The following is an 18,416-nucleotide window of genomic DNA, read 5'->3' as shown; positions in this document are numbered from 1 at the left end:
AGGCAAACAGATCATGCAAGACGCAAGAACAGAAAACGGGCAGGATTAGAAGGCAATCGGTTGGGGCATTCCACTGCTGCCTGACGCAAGGAGCTCAAATTTCCAACTGATACACAGACAGGAGGCTGAAACAAGAATCAGAAGCTTCAAGCTACACCTGCAACAGGCAGATCATGGCCTGGACTCCTCAAGGCCAGGCAACAAGTTGTGTTTTCCTAGGAATGTTCGTGTGTGTCGAGGCTTAACCACATGTAAAAAAAATGGGTCTGGGAGAAAGAGGAAACCAGGCACCAGATCGGTACCAAATCCAGGAGAAATGAGAAAGAAGGGGGCATGATCCATGCCATTAAATATGTCGATGGGGTGGACACACAAATACCCACATGTCCATTTCATTCCTCCACGGTGGGTGCCAGTGTCCATAAAGTACGTTCTGATTGTGAATGGAGGAAGATGGTCTTTACCACCAGATCAGATTCAGTCTCATGGAACTTCCATATGCAACATTAAAAGCAGTTCTGATGAAAAGCTCATAGACGAGACTTCCGGGTGCGGCGATGACCAGCTGAGTCGCACGTTTCGGCAGCTCCCAGTGGAACGGACTTTTGGGCTCTTAGTAAGAGCCCCAACGGCAATTTTAACGGCTAAAAGTACTGTGCGGTGAACCAGAAGGGAATCCCCCCTGGATACGGATGAAAAAAGGAGAGGAAGGTGGCCGGATTGCGGTGGATCCTTTAGAGCAGTGGCAAGGAAGGCAAGCAAAAACCAAGATGGCGTCGGAAGGTGGCAGTTTAATATGGGGCCCTGAACAACACGAGTTTTTGAAACGCTGCGTGGAAGAACTCAAAAAGGAAATGAAGAAGGAGCTGTTGGCCCCGATATTACAGGCGATCGAAGGGCTAAACGAGGAGCAAAAGACCCAGGAGCGGGAGCTTCGGGTCGTGAAGGCAAAGGCTGCCGAGAATGAGGACGACATACAGGGCCTGGTGGTGAAGACGGAGATGCACGAGGCACACCATAAACGATGTGTGGAAAGGCTGGAGGTGCTGGAGAACAACGCGAGGAGGAACAACCTAAGGATTCTTGGTCTTCTTGAAGGTGCGGAGGGAGCGGACGTCGGGGCATATGTGAGCACGATGCTGCACTCGTTAATGGGAGCGGAGGCCCCGGCGGGTCCTCTGGAGGTGGAGGGAGCATACCGAGTGATGGCGCGAGGACTGAGAGCAGGAGAAATTCCGAGAGCCATAGTGGTGAGATTCCTCCGTTTTAAGGACAAAGAGATGGTCCTTAGATGGGCAAAGAAAACTCGGAGCAGTAAGTGGGAGAACGCGGTGATCCGCGTATACCAAGACTGGAGTGCGGAGGTGGCGAGAAGGAGGGCGAGCTTTAATCGGGCAAGGCGGTGCTTCACAAAAAGAAGATAAAATTCGGAATGCTGCAACCGGCAAGACTGTGGGTCACATATCAAGGGAGGCACCACTACTTTGAGATGGCGGATGAGGCGTGGACTTTTATCGTGGAAGAGAAATTGGAATGAGCGGGTTATTTAAAAAAAAAAAGAACGTTTGAAACAAAGTGGTGGGGCGAGTATGGGGGGGCGAAGAGGGGGGTAAAAAGGGGGGGGAAAGAGGAGTTTTATGTTATTAATCCTGCGATGTGGTAACTTTTCTCTCTTCCACAGGAGGTGGTGGGGGGAGGAAAGGAGGTGGAGGAGATGGGGCGTTGGCCATTGGGGGCGGGGCCAAGGGGGAAGCGCGGGCTCGGTTCCCGCGCTATGATAATCATGGTGGGAATAGGGAAGCAGGAAGGAGGAGTCGCACGGTGCGAGCAGAGGTCACGGGGGGAAGCCGAGGTCGGCCAGAGTTTGCTGACTTCTGGGAGCAACATGGGGGGTGGAACTACGCTAGTGGGGGATCTAGCGGGGGGGGGGGGTGGGAGGGGGGAATTATTGGGCTGCTGCTGCTGGGGAGAGGGGGGAGCTGGCATGGGGTGGGATGGGCGGGGGGGCACCGCCTGGGGGGGACACAGCTGCGTGGGAACCGGGTGAGGAGCTGGAAAAAGGGGATGGCTAATCGACAAGGGGGGGGGGGGGGGGGGGGGGGGGGTGTAAAAAGCCCCCCAACCCGGCTGATCACGTGGAACGTGAGAGGGCTGAACGGGCCGATAAAGAGGGCACGGGTACTCGCACACCTTAAGAAACTTAAGGCAGACGTGGTTATGTTACAGGAAACGCACTTGAAACTGATAGACCAGGTGAGACTACGCAAAGGTTGGGTGGGGCAGGTGTTCCATTCGGGGCTAGATGCGAAAAACTGGGGGGTGGCTATATTAGTGGGGAAGCGGGTAATGTTTGAGGCAAAGACTATAGTGGCGGATAGCGGGGGCAGATACGTGATGGTGAGTGGCAAACTACAGGGGGAGACAATGGTTTTGGTAAACGTATATGCCCCGGGGTGATTGGTGATGCCAATTTTATGAGGCGTATGCTAGGACGCATCCCGGACCTAGAGGTGGGAAAGTTGGTAATGGGGGGAGATTTCAATACGGTGTTGGAACCAGGGCTGGACAGGTCAAGGTCCAGGACTGGAAGGAGGCCGGCAGCAGCCAAGGTGCTTAAAGATTTTATGGAGCAGATGGGAGGAGTAGACCCGTGGAGATTTAGCAGACCTAGGAGTAAGGAGTTTTCGTTTTTCTCCTATGTCCACAAAGTCTATTCGCGAATAGACTTTTTTGTTTTGGGAAGGGCGTTGATCCCGAAGGTGAGGGGAACGGAGTATACGGCTATAGCCATTTCGGATCACGCTCCACATTGGGTGGACTTGGAGATAGGGGAGGAAAAAGAACGGCGTCCACCCTGGAGAATGGACATGGGACTAATGGCAGATGAGGGGGTGTGTCTAAGGGTGAGGGGGTGCATTGAAAACTACTTGGAACTCAATGATAATGGGGAGGTCCAGGTGGGAGTGGTCTGGGAGGCGCTGAAGGCAGTGGTTAGAGGGGAGCTGATATCAATAAGGGCACATAAAGGAAAGCAGGAGAGTAGGGAACGGGAGCGGTTGCTGCAAGAACTTCTGAGGGTGGACAGGCAATATGCGGAGGCACCGGAGGAGGGACTGTACAGGGAAAGGCAAAGGCTACACGTAGAATTTGACTTGCTGACAACGGGTACTGCAGAGGCACAGTGGAGGAAGGCACAGGGTGTACAGTACGAATATGGGGAGAAGGCGAGCAGGTTGCTGGCCCACCAATTGAGGAAAAGGGGAGCAGCGAGGGAAATAGGGGGAGTGAGGGATGAGGAAGGAGAGATGGAGCGGGGAGCGGAGAGAGTGAATGGAGTGTTCAAGGCATTTTATAAAAAATTATACGAAGCTCAACCCCCGGATGGGAGGGAGAGAATGATGGGCTTTCTTGACCGGCTGGAATTTCCCAAGGTGGAGGAGCAGGAAAGGGTGAGACTGGGAGCACAGATTGAAATAGAGGAAGTAGTGAAAGGAATTAGGAGCATGCAGGCGGGGAAGGCTCCGGGACCGGATGGATTCCCAGTTGAACTTTACAGGAAATATGTGGACTTGTTCGCCCCGCTACTGATGAGGACCTTTAATGAGGCAAAGGAAAGGGGACAGCTGCCCCCGACTATGTCTGAGGCAACGATATCGCTTCTCCTAAAGAAGGAAAAGGACCCGCTGCAATGCGGGTCCTATAGACCTATTTCCCTCCTAAATGTAGACGCTAAGATTCTGGCCAAGGTAATGGCAATGAGGATAGAGGATTGTGTCCCGAGGGTGGTCCATGAGGACCAAACTGGGTTTGTGAAGGGGAGACAGCTGAATACGAATATACGGAGGCTGCTGGGGGTAATGATGATGCCCCCACCAGAGGGGGAAGCGGAGATAGTGGTGGCGATGGATGCCGAGAAAGCATTTGATAGAGTGGAGTGGGATTATCTGTGGGAGGTGCTGAGGAGATTTGGTTTTGGAGATGAGTATGTTGGATGGGTGCAACTGTTGTATAGGGCCCGTGGCGAGTGTGGTCACGAATGGACGGGGATCTGCATACTTTCGGCTCCATAGAGGGACAAGGCAGGGATGCCCTCTGTCCCCATTATTGTTTGCACTGGCGATTGAGCCCCTGGCAATAGCATTGAGGGGTTCCAAGAAGTGGAGGGGAGTACTTAGAGGAGGCGAAGAACACCGGGTATCTCTGTATGCGGATGATTTGTTGTTATATGTAGCAGACCCGGCGGAGGGGATGCCAGAGATAATGCGGACACTTCGGGAGTTTGGAGAATTCTCAGGATATAAACTGAACATGGGGAAAAGTGAGTTGTTTGTGGTGCATCCAGGGGAGCGGAGCAGAGAAATAGAGGACTTTCCGCTGAGGAAGGTAACAAGGGACTTTCGTTACTTGGGGATCCAGATAGCCAAGAATTGGGGTACATTGCATAGGTTAAATTTAACGCGATTGGTGGAACAAATGGAGGAGGACTTCAAGAGATGGGACATGGTATCCCTGTCACTGGCAGGGAGGGTGCAGGCGGTTAAAATGGTAGTCCTCCCGAGATTCCTCTTTGTGTTTCAGTGCCACCCGGTGGTGATCACGAAGGCTTTTTTCAAAAGCATCGAAAAGAGTATCATGAGTTTTGTGTGGGCCGGGAAGACCCCGAGAGTGAGGAAGGGATTCTTACAGCGTAGTAGGGATAGGGGGGGGGCTGGCACTACCGAGCCTAAGTGAGTACTACTGGGCCGCCAATATCTCAATGGTGAGTAAGTGGATGGGAGAAGAGGAGGGAGCGGCGTGGAAGAGATTGGAGAGGGCGTCCTGTCGGGGGACTAGCCTACAAGCTATGGTGACGGCCCCATTGCCGTTCTCACCGAAGAAATACACCACAAGTGGTGGTGGCGACTTTGAAAATTTGGGGACAGTGGAGACGGCATAGGGGAAAGACGGGAGCCTTGGTGGGGTCTCCGATAAGAAATAACCATAGGTTTGCCCCGGGGAGAATGGATGGGGGATTTGGAATATGGCAAAGAGCAGGAGTAACGCAACTGAAAGATCTGTTTGTGGATGGGAAGTTCGCAAGTCTGGGAACGCTGACCAAGAAATATGGGTTGCCCCAAGGGAATGCATTCCGGTATATGCAACTGAGGGCTTTTGCGAGGCAACAGGTGAGGGAATTCCCGCAGCTCCCGACGCATGAGGTGCAGGACAGAGTGATCTCAAAGACATGGGTGGGGGACGGTAAGGTGTCAGATATATATAGGGAAATGAGGGACGAGGGGGAGATTATGGTAGATGAGCTGAAAGGGAAATGGGAAGAAGAGCTGGGGGAGGAGATTGAGGAGGGGCTGTGGGCGGATGCCCTAAGTAGGGTAAACTCATCGTCCTCGTGTGCCAGGCTAAGCCTGATTCAATTTAAGGTGTTACTCAGGGCGCATATGACTGGAGCACGGCTCTGTAAATTTTTTGGGGTAGAGGATAGGTGTGCGAGATGCTCGAGAAGCCCAGCGAATCACACCCACATGTTTTGGTCATGTCCGGCACTACAGGGGTTCTGGGTGGGGGTGACAAAGGTGCTTTCGAAAGTAGTGGGGGTCCAGGTCGAACCAAGCTGGGGGTTGGCTATATTTGGGGTTGCACAAGAGCCGGGAGTGCAGGAGGCGAGAGAGGCCGATGTTTTGGCCTTTGCGTCCCTAGTAGCCCGGCGCAGGATACTGTTGATGTGGAAGGAATCCAAGCCCCCGGGGGTGGAGACCTGGATAAATGACATGGCAGGGTTTATAAAGCTGGAACGGATTAAGTTTGTCCTAAGGGGATCGGCTCAAGGGTTCACCAGGCGGTGGCAACCGTTCGTCGAATACCTCACAGAAAGATAGAGGGAATGAAAAAGAAGAAGGCAGCAGCAGCAGCCCGGGGGGGGGGGGGGGGGGGGAGAAGGAGGAACCAGAAGGACTCTCAGGGTTGTTAATATATACTGTATAATATGTATAGGTCGTTGCTATAAATAATTGTATATTGGACTGCTAAATCATATTTTTGGAGAGTGTTTATCTGAGACAAGGCAGTTGCCATTTAGTTTTAGTTTTCGTTATATATTATTTATTCTTTGTTTATAAAACAGGTCATTGTTATTTATACTGTTATATTATTGTGTAAAGGATACACAATGTACTGTGATGGTTGACCAAAAATTTTCAATAAAATATTAAAAAAAAAAGAAAAGCTCATAGACCTGAAACGTTAACTTTTCTTCTCTCTCCACAAATAACACCGGACTTGCTGAGTTTCTAGCATTTTCAGTCCTTATTTTAGATTTACAATTGCAACTGGAGTCAAGAAATCACTGAGGATAAAAGTTCCTGTGGTGGCAGCATAACCTTATTTTCTATTACTGAGAAAATCTGATCAGCTGGCTTTTTATTTCTTATAGAAGCTATACACAGAAAGTCAGGGCAAGCTGCATTAGGCGAGGAGATTGCACCAGTGCACAGTGGATAATGAAGTGCTTGTGCAAGCATGATCGTTTCTAATTATCACCTCCCCTGATGGCCTTGAGATTTGTTCCCATGAGTGATGGCATCTCACCCAAGCGGGCCTCAGTCACGTGTGAGCCTGAGTCGTGTTGGCAGCGTACATAACTACGAATATCACAGGCGAGCTCAATGATGCACTCTCCCAATGCCCAAGCAAATCGGACTCCATTACAAATTATTGGTCAACTACTATCCAGACCGGGATCAGCAAAGCCGGGCCTTAGCTGGTGTGGAGACTCCAGCCACAGAGAATTTCACCTGGCGGCTAATGAGGGCGAAATTCATCTAGGCTTATTGGGAGGGACAAATGAGTAATTCAGTCACCGGTTTTACAGCCCACTCCATTTTCCTCCCCACTGACTTCAAACTCACCGAGATGGGCCGATCAGTCAAGTGTCAATCAGACACGGTCTGCGGGAGACTGTCACGGGCCTGTATGACTTTATTCTGACCACTGACTTCCAGTCAAAACGCAGTGATGCAACAGACTGATGTCCTGCTCAGTAAGTAAACTCATAGTGATGCTGCAGTTATCCTAATAGTTTGGATTCATTCTGGCAAGAAAACACTGATGCCACTATTCTTTACATCTCACCCACTTGCTTGAGATTTTTTCACAGGTTTTGGGTATCAGAGGCCTCAGTAAGATAACATTTGAGACCTTCTCTGCTCAATGGCTAAATCTCACTCCTTATGTTGATAGCTCCTCTGCTGATGACGTGTTGGGGCTAGGAAATAGAAAACGGAAGGGTGACCGATTAGGAGTTTTTTAGGATTACTGAAGGGTTGATGGGGTAGACCTCCTCCCGTGGGCAAGTCCCAAAAAAAAGGTTATTCAGAAGAAACCTTTGCACCGACAGAACTTCCCAGCTTTTGGAGTAGTTCAGGAGAATGCGGTAGGTGAGCTTGCCACCAATGCTCATCAGGAGACATTAAGATAGGCAACCAAAAACCTTGCCGAAGCGATAGGTTTAGAAAGATGGAGAGGTTCGGAGGGGCAGTCCAGAGCAATGGGACTAGACAGCTGAAGACACTGCCATCAGGGTAATTAAAATTGGGGATGCCAAGAGGCCAGAATTGAAGCAATGGAAATATTTTGAGGGGTTGTAGGTTATGGTTTAATATTGGAGGGTGATGGTGGCATCTTTTCTGAATTTCCATCGACCGTCCTTACCTTTTCTTTCACAGTCACAGATTTGAGAACATTTAAAAGCCTTTGTTCATGGTTTTTCACACATGGTTTTGAACTTTCCTTGCTTTCACTCGGTTTATTTTTGACTTCAACAGCTTCCTGAAAACAGAAAATTAATTTAAAAAAACATAGGATTAAGTAACATTTTCAGAGTCTTACTCCCACCAAAGTTTATCCTATTTTTGTACCATCCAATATTAAGCAGGAATGAGAGGAGTGAATAAAGGCATCAGGTGCATAACTGGGGGGAGGGGGGGGGGGGGGGGGGGGGCTGAAGGTTCAACATCAAGCATCTTAAAACATCACAGTTTGTATTGGGAAAACTAGACACTGAGCCAAAAGTGGTGACCATGAGTAAAATTCAAGAAAGTGGGTGTTACGGATGAGAGAGAAGTAGAGGGGCAGAGGGATTCTGTTAGGGAGTTCTACACAGTGAGGTCTCAGTGGCTGAGTGTGCGTTACTATATGGTGGGGGAAGGGGGAGAATGTTGGGGAGCACAGGGAAACACGCACTGGAGACTGGAGTCAATGGATGGTTTGGCTGGCAGGGGATCGGTAGGCTTGAGGAGGATACAGAAATAGAGGCGGAACTGGAGTTTTGAAGAGAGTGCAGGATGGGAAATTGCATGAGAGATGGGCGGAGGCTGGATGGTGTTTCGGAGGTGGAAGCCCGTGATCTGGGTACTGGAGAGATTAACAAGGGTGTGCCTTTCTCCAGGTACTTGGGTTCTAAAGAGTTCACAGGGTGACTATTAGCCCATGTTTAGCAGGAGACCCCATTTTAGTACTTAAGTGTTGAAGCTTGTGCTACGGGATCATTAAGGGCTGACAGCCATTTAAATTGCCCAACAGAGTTAATTAAAGAACCTGCCCTGGTGTTTAATGGCATCAACTGGCCGCCTCAAACAGCTACCAGCTGAATAGGAATAAACAAGTTGCAGCTGAATATTTTGAGTGCTACATAAATCCATGCAAATCTCTGTGCTCATTTGCTACTGGAAATTTGAAGGGGGCTTCAGAGGCACACACTGGAACAGTTAGTCAAGACTTCATCAACACTGCCAACATTTATTTCGAAAATTCAAAGGACGTCACCTAAAAAGCTGCCTTCCTGTTGGACACCCTTACAGAAGGCACCAGAGTGACAGAAGAAAGTTTGGTCATGAGCATCTTGCTGGCGGGCCCAAATGTGTCTGGGTGAGGGATGGCGGGAGGACCTGAAGCCACGCAGAGCAGCACTAGCTGCAGGAGAGGGGCATGAAAGGGAGATTATTCCCAGCCCCTGCACAGTTCATGGCATCCCGCATCATTTGAACCTCCTCCAACAGAGTTCCAGTATGAGAACCTGCATGCTCTCTCTTAGCTGGTCCCAGAGCCATCTTGAAACCTGCTGTTGTGTGTCACCCAGTGCACTGCCCTAGCTCTGCGAGGCCACATGTACAGCTCCATGCAAATTCCTTCTGATCAGCAATTGAGTACTAAATCTGCTCCAGCACCTCCAGCCAAGTTTAAATCACAAGCAAGCCGGCCCAAAGCCTCCCCCCCATCGTTTCAGAACCCGGGTCCAGATCGAACAGGGTGCCGAGTTGGCAACAGTCTGGTTCAGCCAGAGCCAACAGCTCAGGGAGGGGGAAGGAATCAGCGGACAACTGGCAGTGTTTGTACTGGGGAGTTAGAAGTAAAAGCTTTGATCTTCCCAATGTTTAACTGGAATTGTTTAAGAACACTATGTACCCTGAGGTATATGTGCATACTTTATCATTATGACAACTGTTGGCTAATTAGCAGGACTTGTTTTTCCCATACTACACAAACAAGGATCCTTCAGGGAGTTACATTTCACCTCCTTTCATCTAACCCTCGAGTCCACGCCTTATGGCTTCAGGTACTAATCTCTACAGACCTCATTAATCAGACACAGTACATCCAGGGAGACACCTGCTATCTGTCACTAAGAATTATGTGCTGAACAGAAGGTTGATCTTCAACTCGACAAATAAGCGAGAGCTCTAGCACATCAACACAATAAATGCAAATTTGAGTATTTTTTCCAAGTGCAATGAAAACAAAGCCTATGTGAGAAGGCACAAAGCATCATTCTATTTTAACTTTCAACTAATTTCGCTCTCTATTGCTGGATCCAGCCGGTGCCAACTTTTGGATTCACCAAGCTCCAACTTCATTGCCCGTGTGTTTTCATTGCTTCTATCTTCTAAACTCCCACACAACCGCTTTGATCAGGTGGCAAGGAGCGAAGAAGAATGGAGAGGTGATTCCATAGAAATTCTGAAGGATCTCAATAGGGTAAAGAGTCCCCCCCCCCTCGGCCAGAGAATCTAGAACACAAGGAGCACCATCTCAGGAGAAGTGGTCGATCATTTAAGATCGTGATGAGGAGAAATGTCCTCACTTGGAGGTTGGGGAAATCTCTGGAATTCATCACCCAGAGGGTTGTGGGTGCTTCAATATTAAATATATTCAAGGCTGAGGTAGATCTTTCCCCTTTTGGGAAATTAAGGGATATGTGGAGTGAGTGGGAGTTGAGGTAGGTCAGCCGTGATGAAGGCTCGAGGGTCCGTGTGCCCCCGCTCCTATTTCTTATGAGAAGATAATAGAAACTTCCATAATTTTCCCCAAGTATCCACAGAGTTATAAAGCAAACACTTTGGCAAAGACGTTCTAGTATCTGTACTACTTTTTATATTGGAAATAATTGATAACACATTGTCTTTTTTGGATCTATTCAGGGGGTCATTAGAAGCTCCGTTTGGAGTGTTGCTAATTCATCTCTTTCATGTTCAACGTTAACGGAGGCCCCAATTCACACAGCAATTGGTTCACGTGTAATGCACATGTAAATCCAGCCCACTCTTGCTGTCACCTGCCTGGATTGTGACTGGGTCTGACTTCAGCTATGTTTTTAAAATAGTGAAGCCAATTCATCATATTATAACTATGGAATTTCACAGCACTATACAATTGGGACTTTTTATAAAACTAAGAGTATGAAGTGGTGACAATTGATAAAGCAAAGGATGTTTCTATTGTAAGAACACAATTAAATGACAATTTCAAGACCCTGATTATCGGGGCTACTTAAAACTGGCCAATTATCTGGGCGGCACGGTGGTGCAGTGGTCAGCACTGCTGTCTATGGCACCGAGGACCCAGGTTCGATCCCAGCCCTGGGTCACTGTCCATGTGTAGTTTGCACACTCTCCCCGTGTCTGCGTGGGTTTCACCCCCACAACTCAAAAGATGTGCAGGAGAGGTGGATTGGCCATGCTAAATTGCCCCTTAATTGGAAAAAGATATTTGGGTACTCTAAATTAATAAACAAAAAAAAAACTGGAGACTTGGGCTTGGTACTCCCTGATGTCAAGATCGAGATAAATCCCCTTCAACTCCTCCAAAAATAACATGGGCAGAAATAATAAAAACCGCATACAAGGGAATATTGATCACTAATTCTGAACAAGGTGACAGCTCGGGGAAACACCCTCTTATGTCCGCTTTATTGTGTGTGTTTAAAAAAGTTCTATGGTCATTGTTACAATAATAACAACCTTTTATTGTCACATGTATGAAGTTACTGTGAAAAGCCCCTAGTCGCCACATTCCGGCGCCTATTCGGGTAAGCTGGTACGGGAATTGAACCCGCGCTGCTGGATTTGTTCTGCATTACAAACCAGCTGTCTAGCCCACTGAGCTAAACCTGTCCAAATTGGTGCTGAGTGTTCGCACAGTTGAACACCAATAGTGCAAATTATACACATTCCAAGTAAACCTGATCTGCAACATTTCCCTTAGTCTCAAATTCTCCCTCGGGTCCCTCATTCCACATGCGGACAGCCATTACTCAGTGCCTTTAACCTTTGTTTCCGTGTTGCGAGCATTTAGCAAGGCTTCCACGCGTCTCATCTTCTCCAGCTCAATCTCACGGGAGATAAGCTGCTTGGCCTGGTAGGTCATTGGCTTCCGAGCAGGCAGGTCTGGAAACCGACAAACATCTTCCATGTTCCTGTGATCGGGGAATGCAAAGCGAGACAGAAGAAAGTTAACTCCGCGGTTAATACAGGCAATGAAATCCTATCGGGCAACATGTTATTCAGCACATCGCAGAACATTCTGTGCACCAGGTCATTACGGTACGATTATTTAGTTTCTCCTGGCTTACTTTGAGCATCCTGAATTTCCTTCACCATTGACGACCGTGCCTTCAGCTTATAAAGCCCTAAACATCTAGAATCTCTTCCTTGAATCTCTCCACACACACCACCGCCCCCACCGCTTCGCTTAAAATTTTTTAAAAAAGAGTACCCAATTATATTTTTTCCAATTAAGGGGCAATTTAGTGTGGCCAATCCACCTAACCTGCACATCTTTGGGTTGTGGGGGTGAAACCCACGCAGACATGGAGAGAATGTGCAAACTTCACACGGACAGTGATCCAGGGCCAGAATTCAAACCCGGGTCCTCAGCGCCGCAGTCTCAGTGCTAACCACTGCGCCGTATGCCGTCCCACCTCCTCCCCCTTGCTTCTTTAGGAAACTCTTTAAAACCTACCTCTTTGGCCAAGTTTTTGATCTGACCTAATACTGTCTCATATCATCGAATCATAGTGCAGAAGGAGGCCACTTGGCCCATCGAGTCTGCACTGACCCTCCAAAAGAGTAGCCTACCCAGCCCCACTCCCTTGCTCTAGTCCCATAACCCCACCTAATCTACACATCCATGGACATTAAGGGGAATTTAGCCTAGCCAATCCATCTAACCTGCACATCTTTGGACTAAGGGAGGAAACTGGAGCACCCGGAGGAAACCCACGCAGACACGGGGAGAAAGTGCAAATTCCACACAGTCACCCAAGGCCGGAATTGAACCATCTTCAAACCAGTGATATGTTCTCCCTCATCTGATAAGAGACACAGGATAAAATACTGGGATATTGTATCTACGTCTGTATACCTGCGAGATCACAGCTTAATGCAGAAGAATCACCAAGCCCACCTCCTAAAATTGTGATCTACAACAATCAAAAACCTCAGTTTGATTTTTCCCATCCCCAAGTGCAGAGATGCAAATTGTGACACCCTCGAGTACAGAAGATCAACAGGTATGGTCTGATGGAGGTATGTAAAATGATTAAAGAATGCAGAAGGGGAAGGAGAGAAACTATTCCCTCTGGTTTTGGAACTCACAAATAAGGAGACATAATTTAAAAAAAAAAAATAGATCCAGGCCTTTTAAAACGGATGCCAGGGAGCATTTCTTTGCACACAGGATAGTGGAAAATATGGAACTCACCCACTCCCAAAATGCCACTGAGACTGGGCACCAACTGAAAATTGCTAAACGGAGATGGGCAGCCTTTTTAATAATATCAGGCAAGGGTATTAAAAGTTATGGAATCAAGTGGATGGATTTGGGTCGCAAATCAACCATGATGTAATTGAATGGTGGAAGAGGTTAGATAGGCTGAATGACTTACTCTCTTTCCCACGTTCCTACTGCCCAGCTGCTGGCATGGCGGAGATCGCAGATTCCCAATCCAAGATAGAGTTCACCCTCAAAAGCATTCACACACACCTCTCACCGTCTGACACAGCATCCACATATAGATTTCTTGTTAATGTAAAATACATTACAAAGTGCAAAGACATCTCCAGCAGGCTTTTTGTATGACGTCCAAAGAAAGCATTATGGAAACAGCTGATTGCATTTGTCTCTGTGTGTGCAGTTACTTGTAATCATAACTTTACAAAATATCTTTTTTTATTCAAGGCATTTGCATTTTATATACAAAACGCACAATGCTGTCATAATATCCACTCATGTATATAATGAGATGCAGACAGGCAGTGATTGACACACATGATAACCAATGAACACACACGGCACAGAACAACCAATCACCAGACAGGACACCACCACTATAAAGCCCACAGGGCATTAAGACTCTCTCTCTCTCTCACAGCACACAGCTACTGAGATAGTTAGAGTGCACAAGCCAGTGAGCACTATCACCATGAGGTAGAGAGCTAGTCTGGTTTAGCCAGTAGGAGTTTATCAGTTTAGATTAATAGAGTGTCAACCCAGAGCAGATTATGTACAGCAACCAGCAAGTTCAATAAAACAGTGTTGGACCATCTCCTGTGTCGGAAGCCTGTTTCTAGTTTCACTGCATCCAGTTGCAGTCAACGAACCTACCTCGAGTGAATCTGCAACGGCCAGCAAGCAGCCATCCAGCGGCATGGAAAAGATCCAGCCTCCTCCGCAACTCCGGCAACCTCGGCGCCAACTGGAAAGTCTTCAAACAGAAGTTCCTCCTGTACTTCGAGGCCTCCGACCTCGAGGCAGCATCGGATGCCAGAAAGATCGCCCTGTTCCTGTCAACTGCAGGGGATCAAGCCATCCACATCTATAACTCGCTCACGTTTGCCGATGGCGAAGACAAGACGAAGTTCAAGACAGTTCTGCTGAAATTTGACAGCCACTGCGAAATTGAGGTGAATGAGAGCTTTGAACGGTACATCTTCCAACAGAGGCTTCAGGGTAAGGATGAACCTTTTCAGTCCTTCTTGACCCATCTCTGCATCCTAGCGCAGTCATGTAATTATGACTCGACGGCTGATTCCATGATCCAGGATCAGATCGTTTTCGGGGTCCAGTCCGACTCCCTGCGGGAGCAGCTCCTCAAAATCAAACAGTTGACCCTCTTGGTCGCCATCGAAATGTGCGTTGTCCATGAGCATGCCAGAAATCGTTACTCCCGCATCAGTGCGGCAGAAACTACAAAACTGGCCTCCCACGAGGCAGAGAGGGTGCAGGCCATTGCAAAAATCCAAGGCATGAGCATCGAGGAGATTGGCCCTTTCGCGCGATTTTCCCGGGTCCCTACACATGCGCGCCATGACCGGGTGGACGATGAGGTCGAAGACACCAATGGGTATGTGCGAAGGTCGGCCGACCGCACTGCGCATGCGCGATGGCGCACAGAACGCGCTGACATGAGCGTTATGATGTGTCCAAATTGTGGCTCTGCCCATTTAAAGCGGCAATGTCCAGCCAAAGGCAGGCGATGTCTACAGTGCGGAAAGCCTGGGCATTACGCGGCGTTCTGCAGGTCCACTCGACTGAGCAACAGCCAGCGATCCCAGCTGCAGTGCAGACGTGTCCGCTGCGTACAACAAGGCATGCAGGATTCTGGTCTCGACAGCCCAACGGACCCCGATGCTGACTGCCTCGAGTCTCCATATTGGGTGGGCACCATCACCACAAGCGAGCTGGTCTCCACTGCGCCTGCAAACCGCCTTTCAATCCGGAGTGTGGATCCTGACGACGAGGGGTGTGCTGTCATCACGGTCAACCAGTCTCGCATCCGATTCAAATTGGACACTGGCGAGTCTGCGAATCTCATATCACAGTCAGACCTCGACAGCATCCGAAACCAACCGAGCATTCTTCCACCAGCCTGCCATCTCCTTGACTACAATGGTAATGCCATAGCTGCCAGTGGATCGTGTCAGCTAGGTGTATCTCACAAGGCAATCAAGGCGACGTTGAGATTCGAGATCGTCCGGCCTGACAAGGCACCCCTGCTCGGTCGCGCATACAAGCTCCTAAATCTGGTCCAACGAGTCCATGCCATGTCCCCGAAACCGGCGACTGCCTCGCCCAATGCGAATCTCCAGGCTGAGATAGATGACATTCTCACACAATACCACAGTGTTTGATGGGATGGGCACGCTCCTATATCGCTACAAGATATTGCTCAAGCCGAATGCCACCCCAGTCATCCATGCACCACGCCGGGTGCCGGCTCCCCTCAAGGATCGTCTGAAAATGCAGCTACGAGAGCTACAGGACCAGGGCATCATCTCAAAGGTCACGGAACCAACAGACTGGGTCAGCTCCATGGTCTGCGTCAAGAAACCCGCTGGTGAGCTCCGCATTTGCATTGATCCCAAAGACCTGAATCGCAACATAATGCGAGAGCACTACCCGATCCCGAAGCGGGAAGAATTAACCTGTGAGATGGCGCATGCCAAATTCTTGACCAAGCTGGACGCCTCCCGCGGTTTCTGGCAGATACAGCTGGACGAGTCCAGTCGGAAGCTGTGCACGTTTAACACTCCGTTCGGCAGGTATTGCTACAGCCGCATGCCTTTTGGTATCATCTCAGCTTCCAAAGTATTTCATCGCATAATGGAGCAAATGATGGAGGGCATCGAGGGGGTGCGAGTCTATGTGGACGACGTGATTATCTGGTCCACGACGCCTGAGGATCACATTGCTCGCCTCAAACAGGTTTTCCAGAGGATTCATGAAAATGGCCTCCAGCTCAACAGGACCAAATGCTCATTTGGTCGGTCCGCTATCAAGTTTCTGGGTGACCACATTTCACAGCAAGGTGTGCAACCTGACGCTGACAAGGTGCTGGCCATCAATGCCATGAAGACCCCAGAGGACAAAAAGGCGGTCCTCCGTTTCCTCGGGATGGTAAATTTTCTCAGAAAATTCATTCCCAACATGACATCCCACACCACGGCCCTCCGGCATCTCGTTAAAAAGTCGTCAAGTGTTCCAGTGGCTTCCTGCACATCAAGCGGAGTGGCTTGAGCTGAAGGCGAAGCTCACCACAGTCCCAGTATTGGCGTTCTTTGACCCAACCAAGGATACCAAGGTATCCACAGACGCAAGCCAGGACGGCATTGGGGCGGTGCTCCTCCAGCGAGACGACTCCTCGTCCTGGGCTCCAGTGGCATATGCATCCAGGGTCATGACTCCGACCGAACAACGGGATGCCCAGATCGAAAAGGAGTGCTTGGGTCCCCTGACAGGAATTGTCAAGTTTCATGACTACGTATACGGTCTGCCAAAGTTCACGGTGGAAACAGACAACAGGCCTTTAGTCCACATAATCCAGAAGGATTTAAATGACATGACACCTTGGCTGCAGCGAATTCTTCGTCGTCTTCGCCGAAATGACTTCGAAATTGTCTACACACAGGGTAAGGAGCTGATCATCGCGGATGCCCTATTTAGATCCATCACCACGCCGTGTGAACAGGGCGACTTCATTCGCCACATTGAGGCACAGGTGCAGTTGTGTGCCAGCAACCTCCCAGCCACTGATGAACAAGTTGTCCAAATACTGGGGCTGTTTAGCACAGGGCAAAATCGCTGTCTTTGAAAGCAGACCAAGGCAGGCCAGCAGCACGGTTCAATTCCCGTACCAGCCTCCCCGAACAGGCGCCGGAATGTGGCGACTAGGGGCTTTTCACAGTAACTTCATTGAAGCCTACTTGTGACAATAAGCGATTTTCATTTTCATTTCATTTCATTTCAACACGCGAAGAAACTGCCAAAGATCCTCTGCTGCAGTGCGTGATGCAACACCTCGCCCCTGGCTGGCAAAAGGGGCAGTTCGGTTCTTCAACGTTCAGGACGAGTTAACGGTTGTTGAGGGGATCCTTCTTAAACTAGATAGAATCGTCATTCCCCAAAGCATGCAAATCATGGTGCTCAGACAGATCCATGAGGGTCACCTTGGGGTCGAGAATGTCGACGCAGAGCCCGGCAGGCAGTTTACTGGCCTGGCATCAGCCAGGACATTGCCAACACAGTCCTCAACTGCACAACATGCCAGAAATTTCAACCAGCTCAGCCCAAGGAAACACTGCAACAGCACGAGATTGTGACTTCTCCATGGTTCAAGGTGGGGATAGACCTCTTTCACGCAAATGGGAGTGATTACGTGCTCTTGGTTGACTACTTCTCCAGCTACCCGGAAGTGGTGAAACTGTCAGACCTCACGTCCAAGTCAGTGATTAAAGCCTGCAAAGAGACGTTTGCCAGGCACGGGATACCACTCACAGTAATGAGTGACAATGGTCCATGTTTCTACAGCCAAGAGTGGTCCGACTCAGGGCAGCACGGTGGCGCAGTGGGTTAGCCCTGCTGCCTCACAGCGCCGAGGTCCGATCCTGGCTCTGGGTCACTGTCTGTGTGGAGTTTGCACATTCTCCCTGTGTTAGCGTGGGTTTCGCCCCCACAACCCAAAGATGTGCAAGGTAGGTGGATTGAACACGCTAAATTGCCCCTTAATTGGAGAAAAATGAATTGGGTACACTAAATTTATTTTTTTTAAAAGTGGTCCGACTTTGCACAACCCTACCACTTCAGGCATATCACATCCAGTCCCCATTACCCGCAATCAAGCGGGAAGGCCGAAAAAGGGGTCCGTATTGTCAAGCGGTTGCTGTGCAAGGCTGCAGACTCAGCCTCGGATTTCAACCTAGCGCTGTTGGCATACAGGGCAACCCCTCTGTCGACTGGTTTGTCTCCGGCGCAACTGCTCATGAACCGCAACCTGAGGACGACTGTTCCAGCCATCCATGTTCCAGACCTTGACCACCTTACTGTGCTGCAGAAAGTGCAGCGATCCAGGGACCAGCAGAAGATCACGTATGATGCTCATGCCATGGATCTGCCTGCGCTGGCTCCAGAAGATGTTGTTCGCTTCCAATTGCCTGAGGGAGGTTGGTCAGCCCCAGCTGTTGTCGTCAGACAGGCCGCCCCCAGGTCCTTCATTGTTCAAATGGCTGATGGCTCCATTCTACGACGCAACAGGAGGGCACTGCGCAAAGTTCCCTGCCCACCACCTGACCTCACTTCTCCGCATGTCATCA

The 18,416-nt window shown here is 49.4% G+C and overlaps 1 protein-coding gene across 1 annotated transcript in view; it reads right to left on the bottom strand.

Moving 5' to 3' along the window:
• The window catches only part of chtf18 (CTF18, chromosome transmission fidelity factor 18 homolog (S. cerevisiae)), a 167,280-nt gene that overhangs the window by 9,594 nt on the left and 139,270 nt on the right, over positions 1-18,416 (bottom strand). Inside the window, exons 19-20 of the mRNA XM_072480886.1 lie at positions 11,596-11,743; positions 7,705-7,821 (exon numbers count right to left, since the gene is read on the bottom strand). Of these exons, the coding sequence (XP_072336987.1) occupies positions 7,705-7,821; positions 11,596-11,743 (265 nt within the window). The remainder of the gene's footprint in view (positions 1-7,704; positions 7,822-11,595; positions 11,744-18,416) is intronic.

Source organism: Scyliorhinus torazame, chromosome 17 (assembly GCF_047496885.1).
Source record: "Scyliorhinus torazame isolate Kashiwa2021f chromosome 17, sScyTor2.1, whole genome shotgun sequence".
Taxonomy (NCBI): Eukaryota; Metazoa; Chordata; class Chondrichthyes; order Carcharhiniformes; family Scyliorhinidae; genus Scyliorhinus; species Scyliorhinus torazame.
Note: the sequence above shows the minus strand (reverse complement) of the source record. Positions and strands in the feature narration are given on the sequence as shown.